General features: G+C 43.9%; 1 protein-coding gene across 2 annotated transcripts in view; it reads right to left on the bottom strand.

Moving 5' to 3' along the window:
- gmds (GDP-mannose 4,6-dehydratase) overlaps positions 1-23,846 on the bottom strand; it is a 229,760-nt gene that overhangs the window by 32,093 nt on the left and 173,821 nt on the right. For both annotated transcript variants that reach the window (XM_014123207.2, NM_001141373.1), the window contains one exon: positions 22,090-22,186. In XM_014123207.2, the coding sequence (XP_013978682.1) occupies positions 22,090-22,186 (97 nt within the window). The remainder of the gene's footprint in view (positions 1-22,089; positions 22,187-23,846) is intronic.

Below are 23,846 nucleotides of genomic sequence, written 5' to 3'. Positions count from 1 at the left end.
GCACCATGCTCTACCAACTGAGCCACAAAGCACCATGCTCTACCATCTGAGCTACACAGCACCATGCTCTACCATCTGAGCCACACAGGACCATGCTCTACCATCTGAGCCACACAGCACCATGCTCTACCATCTGAGCCACACAGCACCATGCTCTACCATCTGAGCCACACAGCACCATGCTCTACCATCTGAGCCACAAAGCACCATGCTCTACCATCTGAGCTACACAGCACCATGCTCTACCATCTGAGCCACACAGGACCATGCTCTACCAGCTGAGCCACACAGGGCCATGCTCTACCATCTGAGCCACACAGCACCATGCTCTACCATCTGAGCCACACAGCACCATGCTCTACCAACTGAGCCACACAGGACCATGCTCTACCATCTGAGCCACACAGCACCATGCTCTACCATCTGAGCCACACAGCACCATGCTCTACCAACTGAGCCACAAAGCACCATGCTCTACCATCTGAGCTACACAGCACCATGCTCTACCATCTGAGCTACACAGGACCATGCTCTACCATCTGAGCCACACAGCACCATGCTCTACCAACTGAGCCACACAGGACCATGCTCTACCAACTGAGCCACACAGGACCATGCTCTACCAACTGAGCCACACAGGACCATGCTCTACCAACTGAGCCACAAAGCACCATGCTCTACCATCTGAGCTACACAGCACCATGCTCTACCAACTGAGCTACACAGGACCATGCTCTACCATCTGAGCTACACAGCACCATGCTCTACCAACTGAGCCACACAGGACCATGCTCTACCATCTGAGCCACACAGCACCATGCTCTACCATCTGAGCTACACAGCACCATGCTCTACCATCTGAGCCACACAGGACCATGCTCTACCAACTGAGCCACACAGCACCATGCTCTACCATCTGAGCCACACAGCACCATGCTCTACCATCTGAGCCACACAGCACCATGCTCTACCAACTGAGCCACACAGCACCATGCTCTACCATCTGAGCCACACAGCACCATGCTCTACCATCTGAGCCACACAGCACCATGCTCTACCAACTGAGCCACACAGGACCATGTTCTACCAACTGAGCCACACAGGACCATGCTCTACCAACTGAGCCACACAGGACCATGCTCTACCAACTGAGCCACACAGGACCATGCTCTACCAACTGAGCCACACAGCACCATGCTCTACCAACTGAGCCACACAGGACCATGCTCTACCAACTGAGCCACACAGGACCATGCTCTACCAACTGAGCCACACAGGACCATGCTCTACCAACTGAGCCACACAGCACCATGCTCTACCAACTGAGCCACACAGGACCATGCTCTACCAACTGAGCCACACAGCACCATGCTCTACCAACTGAGCCACACAGGACCATGCTCTACCATCTGAGCCACACAGGACCATGGTAGAGCGAAAGGGAGGGATAAAGGGATAGACAAAGGGAGAGAGAGGGAGGTAGGTAGGTAGATAGAGATGAAGGGAGAGGAAGGAGGGAGGGAGTGAGAGAGAGAATGACGGAGTGAGGGATGAAGGGAGAGAGGGAGGAAGAGAGTGATAGTGTAAACTAGCTGGGAGGAAGTGTGGGGCTGACATGGCAGCATCAGATATGCAGCTGTATGAAATGTGACTCCAACGATGACCAACAGAGAGCCGAGCTGTCGTCACCACAGCGATGCTCTGACACACACAGCCTCTCATCGCCGCAGCGACAAGGATGAGGGTGTAAAGAGATACAGCAGGTCAGGAGAGAGACTCGTTACACTACAGAGGTGTCACTGAGCTCCCACCTAGACTAACTAGAAAAAGGTGGCATTCCTCTACAGAAGGGGACACTGCCCACACTTTCAGTAGGCTGGCAAAGTTTTCCTTGGGCGTTCAACTGTCACCTTAGTAAGTTAGGTGTTAAACCTTCAGTACTTTTGGGAAGTTGACATCTGTGGAAATTAAAAATGCCAAACCAACAACATTGGACTGAATAATGACAAAGCATCAAATCTCATAATAACATCCCCTGTGGTGATTTTGGGAAGCCTGGTTTGCATCCCAAATGGCACCCTATTCCCTATAATAGTGTACTACTTTTGAACAGTACCCATATGGCTCTGGTCAAAAGTAGTGCACTATATAGGGAACAGTCTGGTCACATAACAGGGATCATTCCAGATCCTTCCAGAAAGCAGAATTCCAGGTGAAGGAGCGTGAATGGCTCCAGTGTAACCTCCCGAGTCTTGGAAAGGACATCCAATTCCTCCCTAATATACGGAAACCTTTTCAAATAATGTGAATATTTCATGCTTCCTTTGTGTGAAAGTAGAATGGTTCGCTGCCAAACATCCATAGCCACTAGTACTGATAGCCAGTTTGGTGTGTCAAACGTCGTAAATGTTACCGCGGAGCGGAGCAGGGTGCTGCTCAACTAAGCTTGTTCAGTGGATAAATCAAGTTGCTCATAAAAGAAGCAGTAGGTTCTTTATGTCCGTCTGGTGTTCAGACATTCACCTCAATCCCTCAACGTCTCCAAACTGGCTGAATGCGTCCAAAATGGCTTCCTATACCCTATATATGGTCCCTTAGTAACCTCTCGTTTCCCTTCTCATCTCTTTTTTCTGTTACAAAATATCTGAGGAATCGTAGTGAACTCCAACGTACACTAACAACCAATAACATGTGTCAAATGCCAAGATAAAGTCTTTATCAAAGGACCAGTTTCTTCATAAGAAATAATGACACAATTGACCAATTATTGAGAATAAATGACCTGCAATAAACAAAATGATACATTTTGACCTATTGAGGCCAGGTACCACACCCTAATAGGGTCATATTTTAAGCTATAAATCATTTATTAGAGTTAAAAGGTTTCTAAAAGCCTAAGACTGCCATAACCTATTCTCTTTTTAACAGCTATAGTAAGATTGAAATAGAACTCCACCCTATTAAAGGGGCTGACAGCGTGCATCCTCAGCACTGCATCCTCAGCCCTGGCCCAGCCCAAGACGGCGCACTCCTCCTGGCCTCACGTCCTACCCACCACCCTGGCTTCCCCCTGGCCTCCTGGGCCTCTCACCACAACACTGTCAGAACCAGACTAACAATGACTAGCTCTCTAAACCTCTACCTGTAAAGACCAGCCAGCTGTCAAGTGATCTAAACTGTAATATTCTATTCTAAACAATTATATTGGGAGTCTAAATAATAACCATGCATGTCAGTAATTGTCACCTCATAACAGTTGTAGTGCATTGAGAATAGCAGCTCTTAATAACTCATAATAGCAGGACTCTGAATCAGAGGGGTTGGGATAAAATGCAGAAAACATTTACACCTGCATTGCTTCTACACCTGCATTGCTTGCTGTTTGGGGTTATAGGCTGGGTTTCTGTACAGCACTTTGTGATATCAGCTGATGTAAGAAGGGCTATATAAATACATTTGATTTGATTTAGGTTGAATGCATTCAGTTGTCCAACTAACTAGGTACCCCCTTTCCTTTCCCCCTTCAATTCATGAATCGACACAGAAAATTGTGGTCTTCAAAAGTAGATGTTTTGTTGTTGATAGATCACTTGTCTTTTGGAGCAGCACATTCAAGAGGTATTATGAAAACCATAGGTCATGAAATGAGAGGTAGTGTTGTGTTGAAACTGTCTTCTCCTGCTCCAAGAGGAGTGTAGTCTGCAGCCCAAATGACACCCTATTCCATACATAGTGCACTACTTTTGACCAGAGCCTTATGGGGTGCGATTTGGGATGCAGGTCAGCTGAATGGTCTCTCTGTAGAACGTCTAGAGAGGAAACGGAATTCTATCCTAATACTCGGAAACGTTCAAATAAAGACCATAAGTCAAGCTTCGTTAAGCACCAGATATTACACAACAAACAGACCACTGTGGAGGTTTGATTTTCAGGGTTCTTTGGAGCCCAAGGAATGATTGATTACTACACACATATTCAAAACACCCACACTCATATACTCACACAGAGGCTGAGTATTTTACCTGCTTTTCTCGTCGTTAAGATAAAGAATCTCCTGGAAACTTAATATGACACTGTCTCTCTTGGAATAATTTCCGCTGATATTTTGGGGAAAGGGCTGGGTTGGTTTGTAGAGTATAGCAGGGTAGGTTGGCCATGAGGGCTAATGTAAGGCTGTTCATAAGGGGTAGGTGTAACACATAGAGGGGGGTCATAAGTTGGGTTATGGTGGGTTTTGCTGCCAAAAAGCCAAAGAGAGAATCCTGACCCTCACCCAATCAGAGCATAGGTCATCCTTTCCCTCGCCCAAAGAGAACACAGATCTGGTGAGATTCATCGAGCCAGGTCAGACAGGACTACGAGGATCCTGGGACCTGGTTTATGAGTTTCGGACCGCCAGAGTGGAGGAATATGAAAACCAACACCAGGACTGACTGGCCTCCCAGTTCTGACCCACACACACAAGACAGAAACCACAGCCATATTTGGATGCGTACAGTAGACCTACATATTCTCACAATATAATGTTCTGGACAGAAAAACAGTACTGTCTCCATGGTAATATGGAGTGAAAACACCATCATTCAACCATGGTTTGGATCAGGGTTGTGTTGTATTAGCACAGAGGATTAGTCCTTAACTTAGAACACATCACAGATAGGGTTCTCCTTGTTCTGCTTATAGGGCCCAGAGTTTTCCTTGGTCAGGTCACAGGAAAAACTCCCTGTCCAACTTATTCAACCCACATAACCCAGGTACTGTATGGCCTCTAGTATCTTTATAGGCAGGCATCCAGCTGGTTCAGTGAGTGATGTGATCTGTCAGATGTGTCACTCTATCAAAGTAGATATGAAGTAGAGTTAGTCAGCCAGCATCACTGAACCGGATAGTTGAGTCTCCATGCCAACCATCACAAAGGTTACCAAAACACCACCTGCACTGGCATTCCTCTCCCATCACTACTGCTATTGTATTAGTGTCACAGTCCCTTTCTCTTCTAAATCAGGATGCGTTAATGAGAGATTTAGTGACGTGTTTGTGTGTGTGTGTGAGAGTGTGTGTTTCTGATGACCGTCTTATGCTCGTCTCACCCCCGAAATGACAGACATCCCTAAGTTTACACCTGTAGATCACCCCGATGACAGATTCCTGACACACACACACTTCTCTGAAAGAGATTTGTTGAATTGATGTGGGTGATGTGATTCCATCTTAGGGATGCTGTACTCTTATCAAGTCTGCATCCATCCGCTTTACTTCAAACGCTCACAGGTATGTATGCTTTACTTCAAACGCTCACAGGTATGTATGCTTTACTTCAAACGCTCACAGGTATGTATGCTTTACTTCAAACGCTCACAGGTATGTATGCTTTACTTCAAACGCTCACAGGTATGTATGCTTTACTTCAAACCCTCACAGGTATGTATGCTTTACTTCAAACCCTCACAGGTATGTATGCTTTACTTCAAACGCTCACAGGTATGTATGCTTTACTTCAAACACGCACAGGTTTGCGAACACAACTATTCCAGTTATGCCATGGTTATGTTGTCCCTCCCAGTCTCTTTAGCTCTGTGTAGTTTATTCTTCCTCCTAGGTTTTCTCTCTCTGTCCATGCAAAGAGGAGCGGGACAGATCTAGGAGTGTAAATAAAGAGGAGAGGGACAGATCTAGGAGTGTAAATAAAGAGGAGAGGGACAGATCTAGGAGTGTAAATAAAGAGGAGAGGGACAGATCTAGGAGTGTAAATAAAGAGGAGAGGGACAGATCTAGGAGTGTAAATAAAGAGGAGCGGGACAGATCTAGGAGTGTAAATAAAGAGGAGAGGGACAGATCTAGGAGTGTAAATAAAGAGGAGCGGGACAGATCTAGGAGTGTAAATAAAGAGGAGCGGGACAGATCTAGGAGTGTAAATAAAGAGGAGCGGGACAGATCTAGGAGTGTAAATAAAGAGGAGCGGGACAGATCTAGGAGTGTAAATAAAGCCTGCTGTTCTCTCTGTTCTCTCTCCTGTTTTTACTGCATCGTCCTGCTGTTCTCTCTCCTGTTTTTACTGCATCGTCCTGCTGTTCTCTCTCCTGTTTTTACTGCATCGTCCTGCTGTTCTCTCTCCTGTTTTTACTGCATCGTCCTGCTGTTCTCTCTCCTGTTTTTACTGCATCGTCCTGCTGTTCTCTCTCCTGTTTTTACTGCATCGTCCTGCTGTTCTCTCTCCTGTTTTTACTGCATCGTCCTGCTGTTCTCTCTCCTGTTTTTACTGCATCGTCCTGCTGTTCTCTCTCCTGTTTTTACTGCATCGTCCTGCTGTTCTCTCTCCTGTTTTTACTGCATCGTCCTGCTGTTCTCTCTCCTGTTTTTACTGCATCGTCCTGCTGTTCTCTCTCCTGTTTTTACTGCATCGTCCTGCTGTTCTCTCTCCTGTTTTTACTGCATCGTCCTGCTGTTCTCTCTCCTGTTTTTACTGCATCGTCCTGCTGCTGTGTCTACAGTAGGTTATAATGGGTGAAGTGTGCTACAATAGACTTTCCTAATTGGTCACTGCACTGTGGTGTGTTATTACATGGTCATTTGCATCTAGGTTGGTCCATTATTCCTGTAGAATTATTAGAATAAAATGACTAACAATATCCACAAAGGGAGGTCAATGCAGTTGTGGGTTTCAAGGTGACAAAGGTCATATAGACTTGCATGTCTGACCTACCTCAGAAAATACCTGATATTCACCTTTTTTATATTTGTTTAACCTTTATTTATCCAGGCGAGTCAATTAAGAACAAATACTTATTTACAATGACGGCCGGGCCAGTGACAACTGGGAAGTGCAGAGCAATAAATAAAACCACAAAACAAGATTGAGATCACAGGACAAGACAGACTTCACAACCCAGCAGGACAGGGACATATAACAAACACAAAAGTCAACAAAGAGAAGTTACAGTACAAGGAGAACAGATATCACAAGACAGCAGGACAAACACATGGCAACAGCACAACATCTAGAACAAACAGTCAGCATTGATATTAGAAAGTCAGCTACACATTTGATAGAATATGAGGTACAGTACCTATAAGGAAAGTTAGTGTCCGTGAATGACATGATTACATTGGGTAACAAATACAGGTGTCTAGAGAACATTTCTGTGACTGAGTTCTTAAAGGCACAAAGAGATACACATTTCTCAATTAGTTGATAAGCCAAAGACCATATCTTACAATGAGTGAATGAATGGTCAGTGAATAGGCTGTGTATTGTATGATGTGTGGGTGGGTTGTGTTGGAGGGAATGTGTGCACGTGACTTGGATGAACTGTAATTTTCACGTACATATTACTCATGGTGGGAACACCTTAGTCTCTGAGCTGTGTGACTGTAGGCCCAATCCAGAGCTGTCAATCAAATGACAGCAGAGAAGAATATCGTCCTGTTCGTACCTGTACCAACCCCAATGACATCCTCAAATCAGTGACATCACAAAACGGGTTTCAACCCCCAACATTCTGAGAAATACATTCTTGGCTTCATCCTAGAACTTGAAACTCTTAAATCATCTCGCTACTCAATGTGTCATTAATCAAACCCAGAGACACACAAGGTAATGCTCAGAGACAAAGAGATAGAGAGGCTGTTTATCACATTATCTTTTTGGGGCAGGCGCCAAACCGCTCCTTTTAACGGGTATGAGAAACAGACTAGAGAGGTTTCCATAAAAGAATGTCATCCACAATTAAACACTAATCTCTCTCCCTCTGCACCCCTCTCTCTCTCTCTCTCTCTAACAACCCAAGCTCAACTAACCACCGTCTCACTGTCTACCTGACTGTAGTCTACCTGTCTACCTGACTGTAGTCTACCTGACTGTAGTCTACCTGTTTACCTGACTGTAGTCTACCTGTCTACCTGACTGTAGTCTCACTGTCTACCTGACTGTTGTCTACCTGACTGTAGTCTCACTGTCTACCTGACTGTAGTCTACCTGTCTACCTGACTGTAGTCTACCTGACTGTAGTCTACCTGTCTACCTGACTGTAGTCTACCTGACTGTAGTCTACCTGTTTACCTGACTGTAGTCTACCTGTCTACCTGACTGTAGTCTCACTGTCTACCTGACTGTTGTCTACCTGACTGTAGTCTCACTGTCTACCTGACTGTAGTCTCACTGTCTACCTGACTGTAGTCTCCCTGTCTACCTGACTGTAGTCTACCTGTTTACCTGACTGTAGTCTACCTGTCTACCTGACTGTAGTCTACCTGTTTACCTGACTGTAGTCTACCTGTCTACCTGACTGTAGTCTCACTGTCTACCTGACTGTTGTCTACCTGACTGTAGTCTCACTGTCTACCTGACTGTAGTCTCACTGTCTACCTGACTGTAGTCTACCTGACTGTAGTCTACCTGACTGTAGTCTACCTGTCTACCTGACTGTAGTCTACCTGTCTACCTGACTGTAGTCTCACTGTTTACCCGACTGTAGTCTCACTGTCTACCTGACTGTAGTCTACCTGACTGTAGTCTCACTGTTTACCTGACTGTAGTCTCACTCTCTACCTGACTGTAGTCTCACTGTCTACCTGACTGTTGTCTACCTGACTGTAGTCTCACTCTCTACCTGACTGTAGTCTACCTGACTGTAGTCTCACTGTCTACCTGACTGTAGTCTACCTGTCTACCTGACTGTAGTCTACCTGTCTACCTGACTGTAGTCTACCTGTCTACCTGACTGTAGTCTCACTGTCTACCTGACTGTAGTCTCACTGTCTACCTGACTGTAGTCTCACTGTCTACCTGACTGTAGTCTCACTGTCTACCTGACTGTAGTCTCACTGTCTACCTGACTGTAGTCTCACTGTCTACCTGACTGTAGTCTCACTGTCTACCTGACTGTAGTCTCACTGTCTACCTGACTGTAGTTACACTGTCTACCTGACTGTAGTTACACTGACTGTAGTTACACTGTCTACCTGACTGTAGTCTCACTGTCTACCTGACTGTAGTCTACCTGACTGTAGTCTCACTGTCTACCTGACTGTAGTCTACCTGACTGTAGTCTCACTGTCTACCTGACTGTAGTCTACCTGACTGTAGTCTCACTGTCTACCTGACTGTAGTCTACCTGACTGTAGTCTCACTGTCTACCTGACTGTTGTCTACCTGACTGTAGTCTCACTGTCTACCTGACTGTAGTCTCACTGTCTACCTGACTGTAGTCTCACTGTCTACCTGACTGTAGTCTCACTGTCTACCTGACTGTAGTCTCACTGTCTACCTGACTGTAGTCTCACTGTCTACCTGACTGTAGTCTCACTGTTTACCTGACTGTAGTCACACTGTCTACCTGACTGTAGTCACACTGTCTACCTGACTGTAGTCACACTGTCTACCTGACTGTAGTCTCACTGTCTACCTGACTGTTGCCTCACTGTCTACCTGACTGTAGTCTTACTGTCTACCTGACTGCTGTCTACCTGACTGTAGTCTCACTGTCTACCTGACTGTAGTCTCACTGTCTACGTGACTGCTGTCTACCTGACTGTAGTCTCACTGTCTACCTGACTGTAGTCTCACTGTCTACCTGACTGTAGTCTCGCTGTCTACCTGACTGTTGTCTACCTGACTGTAGTCTCACTGTCTACCTGACTGTTGTCTCACTGTCTACCTGACTGTAGTCTCACTGTCTACCTGACTGTAGTCTCGCTGTCTACCTGACTGTAGTCTCGCTGTCTACCTGACTGTTGTCTACCTGACTGTAGTCTCACTGTCTACCTGACTGTTGTCTACCTGACTGTAGTCTCACTGTCTACCTGACTGTAGTCTCACTGTCTACCTGACTGTAGTCTCACTGTCTACCTGACTGTAGTCTCACTGTCTACCTGACTGTAGTCTACCTGACTGTAGTCTCACTGTCTACCTGACTGTAGTCTACCTGTCTACCTGACTGTAGTCTACATGTCTACCTGACTGTAGTCTACCCGTCTACCTGACTGTTGTCTCACTGTCTACCTGACTGTAGTCTCACTGTCTACCTGACTGTAGTCTCACTGTCTACCTGACTGTAGTCTCACTGTCTACCTGACTGTTGTCTACCTGACTGTAGTCTCACTGTCTACCTGACTGTAGTCTACCTGACTGTAGTCTCACTGTCTACCTGACTGTAGTCTACCTGACTGTAGTCTCACTGTCTACCTGACTGTAGTCTCACTGTCTACCTGACTGTAGTCTACCTGACTGTAGTCTCACTGTCTACCTGACTGTAGTCTCACTGTCTACCTGACTGTAGTCTCACTGTCTACCTGACTGTAGTCTCACTGTCTACCTGACTGTAGTCTACCTGTCTACCTGACTGTAGTCTACCTGTCTACCTGACTGCTGTCTCACTGTCTACCTGACTGTAGTCTCACTGTCTACCTGACTGTAGTCTCACTGTCTACCTGACTGTTGTCTACCTGACTGTAGTCTCACTGTCTACCTGACTGTAGTCTACCTGACTGTAGTCTCACTGTCTACCTGACTGTAGTCTACCTGACTGTAGTCTCACTGTCTACCTGACTGTAGTCTCACTGTCTACCTGACTGTAGTCTACCTGACTGTAGTCTCACTGTCTACCTGACTGTAGTCTCACTGTCTACCTGACTGTAGTCTCACTGTCTACCTGACTGTAGTCTCACTGTCTACCTGACTGTAGTCTACCTGTCTACCTGACTGTAGTCTACCTGTCTACCTGACTGCTGTCTACCTGACTGTAGTCTCACTGTCTACCTGACTGTAGTCTCACTGTCTACCTGACTGTAGTCTACCTGACTGTAGTCTCACTGTCTACCTGACTGTAGTCTCACTGTCTACCTGACTGTAGTCTCACTGTCTACCTGACTGTAGTCTACCTGACTGTAGTCTCACTGTCTACCTGACTGTTGCCTCACTGTCTACCTGACTGTTGCCTCACTGTCTACCTGACTGCTGTCTACCTGACTGTAGTCTCACTGTCTACCTGACTGTAGTCTCACTGTCTACCTGACTGCTGTCTACCTGGCTGTAGTCTCACTGTCTACCTGACTGTAGTCTCACTGTCTACCTGACTGTAGTCTCACTGTCTACCTGACTGTAGTCTCACTGTCTACCTGACTGTTGTCTACCTGACTGTAGTCTCACTGTCTACCTGACTGTAGTCTCACTGTCTACCTGACTGTTGCCTCACTGTCTACCTGACTGTTGCCTCACTGTCTACCTGACTGTAGTCTCACTGTCTACCTGACTGTAGTCTCACTGTCTACCTGACTGTAGTCTACCTGTCTACCTGACTGTAGTCTACCTGTCTACCTGACTGTAGTCTACCTGTCTACCTGACTGTAGTCTACCTGTCTACCTGACTGTTGTCTCACTGTCTACCTGACTGTAGTCTCACTGTCTACCTGACTGTAGTCTCGCTGTCTACCTGACTGTAGTCTCGCTGTCTACCTGACTGTTGTCTACCTGACTGTAGTCTCACTGTCTACCTGACTGTAGTCTACCTGACTGTAGTCTCACTGTCTACCTGACTGTAGTCTCACTGTCTACCTGACTGTAGTCTACCTGTCTACCTGACTGTAGTCTACCTGTCTACCTGACTGTAGTCTACCTGTCTACCTGACTGTTGTCTCACTGTCTACCTGACTGTAGTCTCACTGTCGACCTGACTGTTGTCTACCTGACTGTAGTCTCACTGTCTACCTGACTGTAGTCTACCTGACTGTAGTCTCACTGTCTACCTGACTGTAGTCTCACTGTCTACCTGACTGTAGTCTACCTGTCTACCTGACTGTAGTCTACCTGTCTACCTGACTGTAGTCTACCTGTCTACCTGACTGTTGTCTCACTGTCTACCTGACTGTAGTCTCACTGTCGACCTGACTGTTGTCTACCTGACTGTAGTCTCACTGTCTACCTGACTGTTGTCTCACTGTCTACCTGACTGTTGTCTTACTGTCTACCTGATAGACAGTGATACAGCCAGAGAGGGACAGTAGAGACACCAGCAGAGAGAAAGAGATACGGAAAGGCGGAGAAGTTAGAAACAGAGCAACAGGTATAGAGGAAAGGGAGAGAAAGGGCTGTGGGGTGAGACAGGGATACAGCTTGAGCCCCACCCTCTTCAATATATATATCAACAAATTGGCTAGGGCACTAGAATAGTCTGCAGCACCCGGCCTCATCCTACTAGAAGTGAAATGTCTACTGTTTGCTGATGATCTGGTGCTTCTGTCCCTAACCAAGGAGGGCCTAAAGCAGCACCTAGATCATCTGCACAGATTCTGTCAGGCCCTGACAGTAAATCTCAATAATTTTGTTCCAAAAAAGGTGCAGTTGTCAGGACCACAAATAGAAATTTCATCTAGACACTGTTGCCCTAGAGCACACAAAAAACTACACATACAGTTGAAGTGGGAAGTTTACATACACCTTAGCCAAATACATTTAAACTCAGTTTTTCACAATTACAGACATTTAATCCTAGTAAAAATTCCCTGTATTAGGTCAGTTAGGATAAACACTTTATTTTAAGAATGTGAAATGTCAAAATAATAGTAAAGAGAATTATTTATTTCTGCTTTTATTTATTTCATCACATTCCCAGTGGGTCAGAAGTTACATACGCTCAATTAGTATTTGATAGCAGTGCCTTTAAATTGTTTAACTTGGGTCAAACGTTTCGGGTAGCCTTCCACAAGGTTCCCACAGTAAGCTGGGTGAGTTTTGGCCCATTCCTCCTGACAGAGCTGGTGTAACTGAGTCAGGTTTGTAGGTCTACTTGCTCGCACATGCTTTTTCAGTTCTGCCCACAAATGTTCTATAGGATTGAGGTCAGGGCTTTGTGATGGCCACTCCAATACCTTGACTTTGTTGTCCATAAGCCATTTTGCCACAACTTTGGAAGTATGCTTGGGGTCATTGTCCATTTGGATGACCCATTTGTGACCAAGCTTTAACTTCCTGACTGATGTCTTGATATGTTGCTTCAATATATCCACATAACTTTCCTTCCTCATGATCTTTCTATTTTGTGAAGTGCACCAGTCCCTCCTGTAGCAAAGCACCCACACAACATGATGCTGCCACCCTCGTGCTTCGGCATGCAAGCCTCCCCCTTTTTCCTCTTTGTCCCCATGTGCAGTTGCAAACCGAAGTCTGGCTTTTTTATGGCAGTTTTGGAGCAGTGGCTTCTTCATTGCTGAGCAGCCTTTCAGGTTCTATAGATATAGGACTCGTTTTACTGTGCATTTAGATACTTTTGTACCTGTTTCCTCCAGCATCTTCACAAGGTCCTTTGCTGTTGTTCTGGGATTGATTTGCACTTTTCGCACCAAAGTACGTTCATCTCTAGGAGACAGAACGCGTCTCCTTCCTGAGCGGTATGAGCGTACTATTGTTTGTACTATTGTTTGTACAGATGAATGTGGTATCTTCAGGCGATTGGAAATTGCTCCAAGGATGAACCAAACCTTTGGAGGTATACAAATTTTTTTCTGAGGTCTTGGCTTATTTCTTTTGATTTTCCAATGATGTCAAGCAAAGAGGCACTGAGTTTGAAGATAGGCCTTGAAACACATCCATAGGTACACCTCCAATTGACTCAAATGATGTCAATTAGCCTATCAGAAGCTTCTAAAGCCATGACATCAATTTCTGGAATTTTCCAAGCTGTTTAAAACCTCTAGGGGCTAGGGGGCAGTATTTTCACGGCCGGATGAAAAACGTACCCAATTTAAACAGGTTACTACTCTGGCCCAGAAAATAGAATATGCATATTATTAGTAGATTTGGATAGAAAACACTCTGAAGTTTCTAAAACTCTTTGAATGGTGTCTGAGTATAACAGAACTCATATGGCAGGCAAAAAACCTGAGAAAAATTGAGTCAGGAAGTGGGAGAAAATCGAAATGTAGTTTTTCTTTTGAATCCCTTGAAAAACTACAATGACATAGGATTTACGTTGCACCTCCTGACTCTTCCATTGGCTGTCAACAATCTTTAGGAACTGCTTTCTTCCGTCATCTGTAACCGGGCAGAAAATTCTGGCTCGTTCAATCCCTGGCCAGTCTGAGAACAGGTGTCTTATGACGCGCATCCACGTGATTTAGCTGTTGTTTTATTTTTCTTGTATGACGAATACCTATAGCCCGGTTGTAAAATTATTGCAGTTTTACGTTAAAAAATACCCTAAAGGATTGATTGTAAACATTGTTTGACGTGTTTCTACAAACGGTAATGGAACTTTTGGCCATTTCATCTACGGATTTGCGTCCACGCCACATGGCATTGTAACGTGTTCTGGATGGGTCAACAAAACAGACGTATTTGGAAATAAATTATGGGCTTTACAGAACAAATGAACATTTCTTGTGGAAGTGGGTGCCCATCCGAGTGCATTCCGCCGAAGATTAGCAAAGGTAAGTAAATATTTCGAACATATTGTTAGAGATTTGTCGACGCCGTGGTTGTAGGCTAACTGTATAGCTTAGCATTGAAGGCTAAGTTCTGTACTCAGAATATTGAAAAATGTGCTTTTTCCGCAACATTATTTTGAAATCTGACAAAGTGGTTGCATAAAGGAGTAGATTATCTCTAATTCTTTAAATAATTGTTATAACATTTTTCAACGTTTATGAGTTCTTCCGTAAATTAAATGTGCCTATTCACCGGAAGTTATGGGGAGAAAACGTTTTCTGAACGACACGCGCCAATGTAAAAATTGGGTTTTTGGATATAAATATAAACTTGATCGAACAAAAAATGCATGTATTGTCTAACATGATGTCCTAGGAGTGTCATCTGATGAAGATTGTCAAAGGTTAGTGCTTAATTTCAGCTGTATATCTGGTTTTGTGATGGCTATCGTGCTTGGAAAATGGCTTTTTGTTTTTTTTGCCGAGATGCTATGCTAAAATAATCTAATGTTTTTATTTCACCGTAAAGCCTTTTTGAAATAAGACAATGTGATTGGATTAACGAGTAGAGTATCTTTAAAATGCCGTATAATACTTGAATTTTAATTTTGAAATTATTTGGTTTTGAATATCGCGCAGTGCTATCTCACTGGTTGTTGTCCAACCAATCCCGCTAACGGGATTTTAAGAGGTTTTAAAGGCACAGTAAATTTAGTGCATGTAAACTTCTGACCCACTGGAATTGTGATACAGTGAATTATAAGTGAAATAATCTGTCTGTAAACAGTTGTTGGAAAAATTACTTGTGTCATGCACAAAGTAGATGTCCTAACCGACTTGCCAAAACTATAGTTTGTTAACAAGAAATGTGTGGAGTGGTTGAAAAACGAGTTTTAATGACTCCAACCTAAATGTATGTAAACTTCCGACTTCAACTGTACCTCGGCCTAAACATCAGCACCAGAGCTAACTTCCAAAAAGCTTTGAACGATCTGAGCGAAAAGGCAAGAAGGGCCTTCTATGCCATCAAAAATAACATAAAATTCGACATACCAATTAGGATTTGGCAAAAAATATTTGAATCAGTTATGGAACCCATTGTCCTTTACGCTTGTGAGGTCTGGGGTCCGCTAACCAATCAAGAATTCACAAAATGGGACAAACACCAAATTGAGACTGCATGCAGAATTCTGCTAAAATTTCCTCAGTGTACAACGTAAAACACCAAAATAATGCATGCAGAGCAGAATTAGGCCGATATCCCAGAAAAGAGCAGTTCAATTCTACAAGCACCTAAAAGGAAGTGATTCCCAAACCTTCCATAACAAAGCCATAACCTACAGAGAGATGAACCTGGAGAAGAGTCCCCTAAGCAAGCTAGTCCTGGGGCTCTGTTCACAAACACAAACAGACCCCACAGAGCCCCAGGACAGCAACATAATTAGACCCAACCAAACCATGAGAAAACAAAAAGATGATTACTTGACACATTGGAAAGAATTAACAAAAAAACCCCAGAGAAAACTAGAATGCTATTTGGCCCTAAACAGAGAGTACACAGTGGCAGAATACCTGATCACTGTGACTGACCCAAACTTAAGAAAAGCTTTGACTATGTAGAGACTCAGTGAGCATAGCCTTGCTATTAAGAAAGGCCGCCGTAGGCAGACCTGGCTCTCAAGAGAAGACAGGCTATGTGCACACTGCCCACAATATGAGGTGGAAACTGAGTTGCACTTCCTAACCTCCTGTTAAATGTATGACCATATTAGAGACACGTATTTCCCTCAGATTACACAGATCCAAAAAGAATTCGAAAACAAATCCAATTTTGATAAACTCCCATATCTATTGGGTGAAATACCACAGTGTGCAATCACAGCAGCATGATGTGTGACCTGCTGCCACAAGAAAAGGGCAACGAGTGAATAACAAACACCATTGTAAATACAACCTATATTTATGTTTATTTATTTTCCCTTTTGTACTTTAACTATTTACACATCATTACAACACTGTATATAGACATAACAATACATTTGAAATGTCTTTATACTTTGGGAACCTTTGTGAGTAATGTTTACTGCACATTATTTATTGTTTATTTCACTTTTGTTTATTATCTATTTCACTTGCTTTGGCAATGTAAACATATGTTCCCCATGCCAATAAAGGCCTAAAATTGAAATTGAATTGAAGAAAAATACAGACCGAGAGAAAAGGAAACAACTTCCCATTTATCAACCCCCTCATCCCTCCTCCTCCCCCATCTGCCTGAGGGCCTTGAGACAAACCACAGAGCTGAGCTGTCAATCACCACACAGCAGTTTATGCCCACAGCGACACATGAGCCTGGAAATATGATGCATTAACACACACACGCACGCAAACACACAGACAAAGTATTTTCGATACACTCATACAGACACAATGTTCACAGTATTCCAACTAACTCTAAACCTTCTCTTATCTCCATTTCTGCAGAGACAAACAAGTGAGAATCTCATCAGCTGGGACTTTCTTTCCCTAACCTCCAATTCTCTCTCCACCTTATCACATTTCTCATTAACAATCACATCCAGCAGAAATAAACAGCCCACACCACTTAAATACCATCTCCCTGACAACCAGAAATATCAAACATAAACCATTAAGCGATGAGCACAAAAATAAAGTGCAGCTGAACGCTGTCCTGTTCACTAGACTGTTTGTCTGAGCTCAACCTGAACCAACCACTGGGACTAGCTGTGTCTTGTACTGTGAAGGACAAAGCCCAGAGTGAATGACAGTTCCATCACCTGAATTAAAGGTTAACAGATAGCAGCAGGTAGACTACAGTTTACTCCATCACCTGAATTAAAGGTTAACAGATAGCAGCGGGTAGACTACAGTTTACTCCATCACCTAAATTAAAGGTTAACAGATAGCAGCAGGTAGACTACAGTTTACTCCATCACCTGAATTAAAGGTTAACAGATAGCAGCAGGTAGACTACAGTTTACTCCATCACCTGAATTAAAGGTTAACAGATAGCAGCGGGTAGACTACAGTTTACTCCATCACCTGAATTAAAGGTTAACAGATAGCAGCGGGTAGACTACAGTTTACTCCATCACCTGAATTAAAGGTTAACAGATAGCAGCAGGTAGACTACAGTTTACTCCATCACCTGAATTAAAGGTTAACAGATAGCAGCGGGTAGACTAGTTTACTCCATCACCTAAATTAAAGGTTAACAGATAGCAGCAGGTAGACTACAGTTTACTCCATCACCTGAATTAAAGGTTAACAGATAGCAGCAGGTAGACTACAGTTTACTCCATCACCTGAATTAAAGGTTAACAGATAGCAGCAGGTAGACTGAGTTTACTCCATCACCTGAATTAAAGGTTAACAGATAGCAGCAGGTAGACTACAGTTTACTCCATCACCTGAATTAAAGGTTAACAGATAGCAGCGGGTAGACTACAGTTTACTCCATCACCTGAATTAAAGGTTAACAGATAGCAGCGGGTAGACTACAGTTTACTCCATCACCTGAATTAAAGGTTAACAGATAGCAGCAGGTAGACTACAGTTTACTCCATCACCTGAATTAAAGGTTAACAGATAGCAGCAGGTAGACTACAGTTTACTCCATCACCTGAAATAAAGGTTAACAGATAGCAGCGGGTAGACTGCAGTTTACTCCATCACCTGAATTAAAGGTTAACAGATAGCAGCAGGTAGACTACAGTTTACTCCATCACCTGAATTAAAGGTTAACAGATAGCAGCAGGTAGACTACAGTTTATGGTTCAGACAGTTTGGCTGAGACTCAACGAACATGTACAGCCAAACAAAGAAACTCTCCCTTATTCCACACAGAATTACTTCTAACCACTTCATGGTTTTACATTGACCTATCAGCAAATATCAAGGGCTAGGCTATACTCCCTAACTAACCACACCACCTTCAATTTCACATATACACTGAATATACAAAACATTAAGAACACCTGCTCTTTCCATGACAGACTGACCAGGTGAATCCACTTCAATCAGTGTAGATGGAGGGGAGGAGACAGGTTAAAGAAGGATTTTAAAGCCTTGAGACATGGATTGTGTACGTGGGCCATTTAGAGGGTGAATGGGCAAAACAAAAAATGTAAGTTCCTTTGAACAGGGTATGGTAGTAAATGCCAGGCGTACCGGTTTGTGTCAAGAACTGCAACGCTGCTGGGTTTTTCACGCTCTACAGTTTCCTGTGTGTATCAAGAACAGTCCACCACACAAAGGACATCCATCCAACTTGACACAATTGTGGGAATCATTGAAGACAACATGGGCCAGCATTCTCTCTACAGTACATGTATCAGTCACCCTCGACAACACCACCGGACCAGAACACACCTGCTCCCTCCCTCTGTGCATACTCCCCCCATATCTACATCTCCTCTCCGCTGTCCCGAGGGGCTGGAGAGACGAATTATGAGCTCATGTCAGACACACACACTGGCAGGGTTAATGACGAATTACACACACATTAGCACACAGCCTGGGGACACACTCACATACAGTATATAGATATGTTACAGACACACTCACATACAGTATACAGTTGAAGTCGGAAGTTTACATACACTTAGGTTGGAGTCATTAAAACTCATTTTTCAACCACTCCACAAATTTCTTGTTAACAAACTATAGTTTTGGCAAGTCAGTTAGGACATCTACTTTGTGCATGACAAGTAATTTTTCCAACAATTGTTTACAGACAGATTATTTCACTTATAATTCACTGTCAAAGTGAATTATAATTCACATTCAAATTATAATTCAATTATGATCTTGCCATACATTTTCAAGCCGATTTATGTCAAAACTGTAACTAGGCCACTCATGAACATTCAATGTCGTCTTGGTAAGCAACTCCAGCGTATATTTGGCCTTGTGTTTTACGTTACTGTCCCGCTGAAAGGTGAATTAATCTCCCAGTGTCTGTTGGAAAGCAGACTGAACCAGGTTTTCCTCTAGGATTTCGCCTGTGCTTAGCTCTATTCCATTTATTTTATCCCAAAACAATACCTAGTCCTTGCCGATGGCAACCATAGCCATAACATGATGCAGCAGCCACCACCTTGCTTGAAAATATGAAGAGTGGTACTCAGTGATGTGTTGGATTTGCCATAAACATACCGCTTTGTATTCAGGACATAAAGTTAATTTCTTTGCCACATTTTTTGCAGGTTTACTTTAGTGCCTTGTTGCAAACAGGATACATGTTTTGGAATATGTCATTTAGGTTAGTATTGTGGAGTAACTCCAATGTTGTTGATCCATCCTCAGTTTTCTCCCATCACAGCCATTAAACTCTGTAACTGTTTTAAAATCACCATTGGCCTCGTGGTGAAATCCCTGAGCGGTTTCCTTCCTCTCCGGCAACTGAGTTAGGAAGGACGCCTGTATCTTTGTAGTGACTGGGTGTATTGATACACCATCCAAATTATAATTAATAACTTCACCATGCTCAAAGGGATATTCATTGTATGCTTTTTATTTATTTTTACCCATCTACCAATAGGTGCCTGTCTTTGCGAGGCATTGATAAACCTACCTGGTATTTATGGCTTAATCTGTGTTTGAAATTCACTGTTCAACCTTACAGATAATTGTATGTGTGGGGTACAGAGATGAGGTAGTCATTAAAAAAATCATACTTATTTTGTGACTTATTAAGAACATTTTTACTCCTGAACTTATTTAGTCTTGCCATAACAAAGGGGTTGAATACTTATTGACTCAAGACATTTCAGCTTTTCATTTTTAATGAATTGGTAAAAATGTCTAAAAACATTATTCCACGTTGACATTATGGGGTATTGTGTTTTAGCCAAGTGACACAAAATCTAAATTAATCAATTTTAAATGCAGGCTGTAACACAACAAAATGTGGAAAAAAAATCAAGTAGTGTGAATAACTTAGCTGTGCTAGTCACTTTTTCAATCATATTCCTGTTTGACTGAGTAGTGTATCCTGACCCTTGAAACATGCTCACTCTCTCACACACACACACACACACACACACACACACACACACACACACACACACACACACACACACACACACACACACACACACACACACACGATGACAGGTACTTCCAGTTGAGCAGGAGAAGAATGCTACGCCGCAGGAGCAGTGTCACACACACTTCCTGTCTCAGGGGTCAGAGGCTAAACGCTCCTCATTCTCTCCTCTTTCTCTTTAAATACTCTTATAACCTACCTGCTTTCACCTGGAGTGACTGAGGGGAGGGAGAGAGAGTGAAAAGACACTCACAGAGACAAGGAGAGCAAGAGTGCAAATAATCAAGAATCCTCAAACTGTACAATCCCCCTCTCTTCCTCTCCTTGCCCCCCTGGATCTCTGTGATCATGTGTCCAAGTGTAAACTTTCTCTACCCAGTTCAACCAGTCTGTTTTACATCCATAACTAACTAAATGTCCTGCTCCTATTTCATCTCCAGTCTAGAAGAGAGAGGACAGACAGTGGTTCCCTCCGGTATCTACTTACTCTCCCCAGACAGAGTACTTCATCCCCAGGTGTGTGTGGAAGTCCATCCCATCCATCAGTCACCAGTGATTCCTCTATAATCCTGCAGCATCACTCAGCTGGGTCCTAATCCTCCAGGGCCATCTCATAGTTCAGAGGGTCCTGCAGTTTAAACACTACCCTAATCCTGTCCCAAACACCCTGGGGCAATGCTACACCCCCCCAGGGGAACCCCGGACCCTCCCAGGGCACAGTGATGACAGAGGGATCTCTTTATCTCCATGTCTAGCTCTCTCCTTTTTGGATATCACCCTCCCACCCTCACTCTCTCTCTCAACACAGTTCATCTTACAGACTCTGAGACGGTTCTTCACTCAACACAGAAAGACCTGCCGCAAACTGACCAATAAAATAAGGAATAAATCTAAGTCACAGTACACATGCAATAAGACCCCAACCGTAGAGTGTTGCATGCCTAAATATGACCTGACTTTCAGCATGTATTGACAGGATATCCATTACCTTCAGAGAAGACAACCAGCTATTTCCAGCTGTTAAGAAAGCAACACAATAAGAGAGAGGGGGAGCTGGACCTACAGATGTCTACTGATCATCTTATGACTGATAACTATATGGTCCCACACACAATCCCCAGAGAGCAGAACAGTAAACACTGATATTATAATTCTCTTAAAGAGCTGAACGCCAGGTATGGGGAGCAGGAAATAATGTGTTGAAAGAATAACAACCTTCAGTCATGTATTAAAGGGAATATCAGGCTATGAGCATCATACAAACATCCCATACCGTGCACTTCCTGCATTTCTCTGTCTGTAACACTCGTTGTAATCACAAAAGACCCACAGATGGACTGAAACAAAATCACACACCCCATCAGACAGCTGAAAGCCCAGCTGGACCTGTTGTTTTAAACTGAGGTGTCTGAGGCATTTGCCTGCTCTATAGAAGGACCCTAAAGTGAGACAGGCCAGGTTGGTGCATTACCACTTCACCATCCCCCAACACACACACACACACACACACACACACACACACACACACACACACACACACACACACACACACACACACACACACACACACACACACACACACACACACACACACGACTCACCACTTCAGTAGGACGGTAGTACTTGGAGTCCACCTTCACATGAATCACCCCTGTCTCCTGGCAACGACCAACCTCGTTCTCATCTTTCCCCTCCCACCTGGAGAGACAGATCGAGAGAAAGTGAGAGAGAGAGAGAAGAACGGTAAGAGATAAAGTGAGAAAGAGAGCAAGAAAGAGGGAGAGGAGTAATGGAGGGAGAGAAATAAAGATTGAGAGAGAGGGAAGGAATGGAGGGAGACAAAGAGAGAGAGAGGAATGGAGGGACAGAAAGAGGAATGGAGGGAGAGAATGAGAGAGCGTGAGAGAGCGAGAGAGAAAGGGAGACGTTCATGAGCAAGTTGAGTGAAGGGGAACTCTCATAAACCACAGCTGTCCTGGGGTCTACCTCTTCTTCCCCCTCTATCGCTTTAGATTTTATCTTTCCCTCTTCGTCCCTCCTTCCTTTCGGTGTCTGAAGCAGACAAAACATGTCACACACATCTCTGTCTAAATGACCAGCCTGTATCACAACATCTCTGTCTGAATGACCTGCCTGTACTACAACATCTCTGTCTAAATGACCAGCCTGTACCACAACATCTCTGTCTGAATGATCTGCCTGTACCACAACATCTCTGTCTGAATGACCTGCCTGTATCACAACATCTCTGTCTGAATGATCTGCCTGTACTACAACATCTCTGTCTGAATGATCTGCCTGTACTACAACATTTCTGTCTAAATGATCTGCCTGTATCACAACGTCTCTGATTAAATGATCTGCCTGTACCACAACATCTCTGTCTGAATGATCTGCCTGTACCACACCATCTCTGTCTGAATGATCTGCCTGTACCACATCTCTGTCTGAATGATCTGCCTGTATCACAACATCTCTGTCTGAATGATCTGCCTGTATCACAACATCTCTGTCTGAATGATCTGCCTGTATCACAACATCTCTGTCTGAATGATCTGCCTGTACTACAACATCTCTGTCTAAATGACCAGCCTGTATCACAACATCTCTGTCTGAATGATCTGCCTGTACTACAACATCTCTGTCTGAATGATCTGCCTGTATCACAACATCTCTGTCTGAATGATCTGCCTGTACTACAACATCTCTGTCTGAATGATCTGCCTGTACTACAACATTTCTGTCTAAATGATCTGCCTGTATCACAACGTCTCTGATTAAATGATCTGCCTGTACCACAACATCTCTGTCTGAATGATCTGCCTGTACCACACCATCTCTGTCTGAATGATCTGCCTGTACCACATCTCTGTCTGAATGATCTGCCTGTACCACAACATCTCTGTCTGAATGATCTGCCTGTACCACAACATCGCTGTCTGAATGATCTGCCTGTACCACAACATCGCTGTCTGAATGATCTGCCTGTACCACAACATATCTGTCTGAATAATCTGCCTGTACCACAACATCTCTGTCTGAATGATCTGCCTGTACCACAACATCTCTGTCTGAATGATCTGCCTGTACCACAACATCTCTGTCTGAATGATCTGCCTGTACCACAACATCTCTGTCTGAATGATCTGCCTATACTACAACATCGCTGTCTAAATGATCTGCCTGTATCACAACACCTCTGTCTGAATGATCTGCCTGTACCACAACATCTCTGTCTGAATGATCTTCCTGTACTACAACATCTCTGTCTGAATGATCTGCCTGTACCACAACATCTCTGTCTGAATGATCTGCCTGTACCACAACATCTCTGTCTGAATGATCTGCCTGTACCACA

The sequence above is a fragment of the Salmo salar genome, chromosome ssa10 (assembly GCF_905237065.1).
Source record: "Salmo salar chromosome ssa10, Ssal_v3.1, whole genome shotgun sequence".
NCBI classification, from domain to species: domain Eukaryota; kingdom Metazoa; phylum Chordata; class Actinopteri; order Salmoniformes; family Salmonidae; genus Salmo; species Salmo salar.
The sequence above is the reverse complement of the archived record's forward strand: the minus strand, read 5'-3'. Positions and strand labels throughout refer to the sequence as shown.